Here is a 6000-nt window from a genome sequence, read left to right as displayed (position 1 = left end):
AAACCAGAACTAAGTGATTCAAAAGCGAGCTCTCACGACTGAGCTAACCCGGACACGTGAAATGGAATAGTTCAGCCAAGCCCAAAACCTTGTTGTTTTTTTCTTTCGTTTTTTTAGGACTTTTCAGGGATATGCGTTTATCGGCTGGCCTTCAGCTAGTCACAGAGACGCCCTTGTTGGTAGCAGACTAGATGACCAGCTCACTGACCCAGCGATCAAATAAATGATCCGAACATGGACGCTCACAGTACGGCATCACATCCATACCCCATCTCTGGTCCCACTAGGAGGAGGCCCTCTTCTGAAGGTGGTCTATTGTAGGGGTGGCAGGATTTTTGAGGCAATGCCTTAGTGTTAATGTCATGCAGGAGGGAACTTAGTCCGAACATGCACTGCTCCCGTGCTTGCGGTTAGGTTTAGGTTTGCTCCCTCCCGTGCTTGCGGTTAGGTTTAGGTTAGGGTTAGAGATAGGGATAGTCATTTCGGAACAATGAACCTTCTGACTAATGACACGCCACCATGCAGGCTATGCCTGTTTGTCATGATATGTCATGCTTCCGGGCTTTCCTTGCTAGGGGGCGAGGATTAGCAGCCGCTTGTCGGTGGCCCGGCCCAGGCTATTCCCACTAGGATTGACAGGCAAGACACAGGGGTGGTCTTAAGGCTATAGTTATGAGTCGGAGGGTATTGTTAAAGGGGCGAATCAACCATGCATCTTGGCATGTGGGCTTCTAAAGGCTGGTGCACCACAGTATTTGGCTGCGGAAAAGACTATAGGGCTTCCACAGAAATCCATGGTGTCCTGGTGCGGGCCCCCCAGATTGTACAACGAGATGACGGATACCTTTTTGATGAGGGGAAAGAGGTGCAACACCTATGTAGACAAACTGCGCTGTGGCAGTGTAGCTATAGCAAAGCCTATCCACTCCCCCAATAGGGGAGTGGATAGGGGAGAGTGGAGGGCAGTGCTCCATGAGTCTGAGTTGGTTATGCAATACCTGCCTGTACGTCTTGTCAGAGTACTTAGTGCAGTACCCATTATCATAGTAATTAGAGGCCAGTCTATGCTATTCTCGGTACAAATATTAATCGCGTTGATGACATTGGGGGATAAAGAGGTCACGGACGGACACACAGATCTGTGGATTTATAGACTTGTGGACAAGCGCCAATCGGACCCAACTTCCCCACTCGGCACGTCACTCCTTCAGGTCGACCTCTGCACCCAAAGTTGAAATGGTTCTTGATGTGTGCTGGGGACCGATTATTGTCACGTCACAAGTTTACGGGCATAAAACTGTGGGTGAAAATCGTTTTTGTTATTTCCATGAGACAATGGGTAGAAGGAGGAGTTAATGGGGGAAGAGAGCTCAATTAAATACAAAACAGATGATCTACATATTTACACACGGTATCGGATATCCAGTACCTGAGGTAAGACATGAAGGTGCGTTAGTTAGTATATCAGAAATGTACATATATATATTGTACAATGTACATGATATGCTATTGGCATTAGTTAAGGTGCAGACAGACGAATGGATATGCATAGATTCAGTGCATTCATTCATGCATGTCCACAGCTGCTAGCACGCAGTAGGCCTAACACGTTTCTAGCCAGGCAGAAACTACGACACAAGGTTCAGCATAATACACGACCAAATGAAAACAGGTGACTTTTCCCCTCGCTACAACAGATCTAGTTGGCTGAAAATAGCCTGATCTACGTCAACAATGTGATGCAACGTGCTTGTAGATCAAATTAACCACCAGAGAACCACCAGAGACGGACGGACGGACGGACAGACCGACCCACCGCCAATGCTCGTTTTGTCGGTGAGCGGGCCTGTCAGGTGCAGCTGCGGTGGATTGGCCCATTGGGAGTACCAGGAGAATTCCCTGTGGGACACTGTGTGGTGTTTTTTATTTCATTTTGTCCTGTATGACATAGCCCACAGTGTGGAGAGATCGCCCCCCACTGGTTTGTCTCATACTCAACAACCAAAATGTAACTGCATTTATTGTGGCCAGTAAAATGTAGCCTATAATTCGTTATGAAAACCCCCTCTAATGAAAAAGGTATGAGGCAGCTGTACCGTGGAATGTGATGATTGATTGTATGATGTATGATGACAAGAGTGCCCCTCACTTCACCCAAGTGTGTTTTTTTATGGCATGGCTTTGCAGGAGGCTATAGGCATCCATCAGTGTGGGGTGAGGGTGTGTGCCTGTGTCTGTGACTCTGTGTGTCTCTGGACAGGAGCTGATCTCACAAACCCCCCTGGACCAATCGGTGCCAAATGCCACTGTCAGTACTCGGTAGTATCTCCACTATTTTTCTTTCTCAACATTTAACTTCAAAATGTATAATGACGTCAGTGAGGCTGAAATGGGGCTTAAACTTCAACTGGACCCCGAGATCCACATTATTTCACTTGCTCATAAAAGAACGTCTAGCTACTGTCCGATCTGATTGTTGAACTCTTAACTTTAAATCTTGTTTTTCCGTAAATGTATGTGTTATAGGTTTTATCTTTAGTTTTTTTTACTGCTTCTACCCTCTTAAAATAAATCTTGTATCTCAATGGGATTGACCTACATATAAGGTCAAATAAATCAAATCAAAACATAAGGGTGCCACTTGGTCTGATGGCAACAAGATCAGTATCAGACCAATTCAGCTTTTGTGTGGTTTGCATTTTGTCTGTAGTGAAAATAAAATATCTTATAGCTAATCATTTAATATCATTAACTCCCTGGTATCCCATATTTTTGTTTACATATGAAATGGCTATCCTTTTTTTGTCAGGACTGGTATAGTAGACTTTAAGCTATATTGTTGAATTACAAATAGTGAAAATATCAGATCTACAAGCTTACGTGCTGCCACCAAATGTGCATGCAAAGTTTCACGGAAATCAGGGGCTGTGTTTACGATTTGTGAAAACAAAAATTTGAAGCCAATTGGAACGGAATAAGATAAATCTGACAGATGTTACATGACTACAGAGATAATGTGTTCCAATTTGCATGAGGTTTGGACACAAGAAAAAACAGTCTCCTGACTCCTTGACAGACAATAAAGAGTTCTAATGTTGGAAGGGAAAGATCAATAATCCAAATGAAGTGGAAGACAACCTTAACCTTGGCATTAAGCCTGATCTTGGTACCTGCAGTTCAGTTACAACTGCCTGATTCACTTTGTTGCGTGCTATGCCGAAAATAGCCAACCTACACGTCGAATTATTGGTCTTCCACTTTCTGTCATGCAACAGAGCATAAATTAGGCTCAAGTGACATTTCGTCTCCATTCTCACATTTTAAGACTGGCACACTGCACACGACACATGTACAGTATTCAAGTTATTGCATATATAAAATCATGACAACTAGTCAATGATAATACATTCAAAGACAAACAATTTGATATATTATTTATTTTTTCCAAAAGACATTATATTGTGATGTACAATCCAAAATGATTAAGTCACTCTTATTGCAATTCTGTTTGCATAACACATTTATGAATAAGGAATTGTTCACCAGCTGACACCCAATAGGTCATTTTGCCTGACACGGGGCATAGGAAACAGTATGCCCCAGAAGAACAGAAGACGGCTGTTTAAGAGGTGAGATATTCCAAACCTGCCGGAAAATGTGCTTTCCTTTCTCAATTCCTAGGAAAGAATCTTGCCATTTACAAAATGAATGTGCTACCTCTCGGTTAAGTTGACAGTTGAGTTTGGAAAGTACGTCTTACAGGACCTCATGCTCTGCATGTTCTGCCGCAGGGAGATCAGAGGCATTGGACTACTGATGACTCAAATAAACCAACACTCAAGAGTCATTAAATAATCAATTCGTAGGATCAAGTAGGGTGTTAATTTACGGAAAAAAAAATTATAATATGGCGATAAGATGTTTCTGCCCGACAGCAACGATATGGCCATTTGGTCAACAGAAATCTCATTGTGATCGACTTTCACACCATGTACTCGTTTGTTTACAGGTATTGTTATGAACAGCAAGTGCTTGGTTGAGAGAATGTGACATTTGAGTCATGGCCATGGCGATCTTGTTTTAATGAATAAAACATATTTTTTAACCAGTATGTGAATACTAAGTAGCACAGCACACCTGCAGTGTTTAGAGATTGAGAGTGTTTCCCCATCATAATTTACATTCCCGAGCAAAACCAGTTCAAGATCCAGAGTGTACTTCCAAACTACTACAATTGAACGCACATTCGTCTCAGACTGCATGGAGGTTTAAGTCCAGTGGCGTGAATCAAACGCACCCATGGTCACAATGCCAGCACAGGCTGCTACTAGTTCTGTTCTTGTGGCCCTAGATCCCAGGGAGGCCGATGCCTGATCTACAAGCTCACAACACATTGCAAGTTTGCAAATCGACTATTGTTTGGTGTGCGGCACACCCATGTGCAAACATGTATAAATCAGACATAAGCATTATGTCAGACACTGAGGGCTTGGTTATTAGAGTAAGCCAGTAAGGAAACAACCACCGGAATCTTCACTTCTTTCATCCCCTGCGTTTGTCCGGTCCAGCGTGTCCAGTTCTTGGCAGAGAGGGGACTGGGGCAGTTCAGTTGGGTCCCTATACACTACGCCTGCTGCGTGGCCTCGCCGCCGCCGCTCTCGCCGGCCTGCCGCCTCTGGGCGTAGGCGTTGTAGATGTCCAGGAACATGTCCCGGCACGCGATCCGAGCCCCGAGCTTGGAGCATATGAGGAAGGAGCCGGCCATCTTGCGGTGCAGCGAGTAGGTCTCCTCGGGCGGCGGCGTGAGGCGGTGGCGCAGCATGACGGGGATGAGGCTCTGGATGCGCTGCGTGGTGCTCTGCGTGCTGAAGTCGAACGGCTCGGCCGAGGCGAAGGCCTCGCCCAGGATCATCACCGCCTCCACGTGGGCGTCCATGAAGGCCTGGCAGAGGGGCGGGTAAATGGTGCATTTATATAGCGCTTTCATCCAAAGCTCTTGACACACACACACACAGATGGCGGAGGAAACCATGCAAGGCACCAACGTGCATGCACATCGGGATCAATTAGGGGTTCTGCGTCTTGCTCAAGGACACTTCGACACCAATTCTGGGGGAGCCCGGGATCGAACTGGGAAGCTCACGGTTCGTGTCACAGTGCAGTGGGTGTGAGCTTGTAGATCTGCTATGTTCACACCTGAGCGCAACCAAACTCTTCTCCACTAGTCCCTCCCTAACATTTTAGTCTAGTTTTTATTATTATTTTGACAAAATGGAAAGTATAATCATAATAATAATAGTCATAATTTTAGTCATAGCTAATTTTGTATTTAGTTAGTATTACGTTTGTATTTATTTAGTTTTCGTCAGAGAAGAAAGTTGGTTGACATCAACATTGGTTCAGAACTCATTTTTGATAACTTTCCAGCATTAATGTCTTTTATATATCGTCGCCGTCTCCATATTTTGTGTTTGAATGTGAATCCTGAAAAATCACAGTTTTTGTACAAGGAGACAATAGACAGACAATGGACTGAGCGAGTTTGACGTGGATCTGGTTATACTAAAGTAAGCATTAAACATTAAAAGAAAAATGGCTGACTTCCTGTAGTGTTAGGGTCATCGCTCTGTGATTACTATGAAATGAGGGGCACCTTCTTTTGCTTTTGTACGTCACAGGGGGGTCCATAGTCTTTTGTACGTCACAGGGGGGTCCATAGTCTTTTGTACGTCACAGGGGGGTCCATAGTCTTTTGTACGTCACAGGGGGGTCCATAGTATTTTGTACGTCACAGGGGGGTCCATAGTATTTTGTACGTCACAGGGGGGTCCATAGTATTTTGTACGTCACAGGGGGGTCCATAGTCTTTTGAACGTCACAGGGGGGTCCATAGTCTTTTGAACGTCACAGGGGGGTCCATAGTATTTTGTACGTCACAGGGGGGTCCATAGTATTTTGTACGTCACAGGGGGGTCCATAGTATTTTGTACGTCACAGGGG

At 44.8% G+C, this 6000-nt stretch overlaps 1 protein-coding gene across 2 annotated transcripts in view; it reads right to left on the bottom strand.

The window, feature by feature from the left end:
- Nucleotides 1-3422: 3422 nt before the first annotated feature.
- Nucleotides 3423-6000, bottom strand: part of coq8b (coenzyme Q8B) — a 41549-nt gene continuing 38971 nt past the window's right edge. For both annotated transcript variants that reach the window (XM_083772961.1, XM_083772962.1), the window contains exon 16: nucleotides 3423-4942. In XM_083772961.1, coding sequence (XP_083629087.1) covers nucleotides 4625-4942 — 318 coding nt within the window. In that variant the 3' untranslated portion in view covers nucleotides 3423-4624. The remainder of the gene's footprint in view (nucleotides 4943-6000) is intronic.

This window comes from Protomyctophum parallelum (assembly GCF_964188405.1).
Source record: "Protomyctophum parallelum genome assembly, chromosome: 9".
Taxonomy (NCBI): Eukaryota; Metazoa; Chordata; class Actinopteri; order Myctophiformes; family Myctophidae; genus Protomyctophum; species Protomyctophum parallelum.
This window is presented reverse-complemented; position numbering and strand designations above follow the sequence as displayed.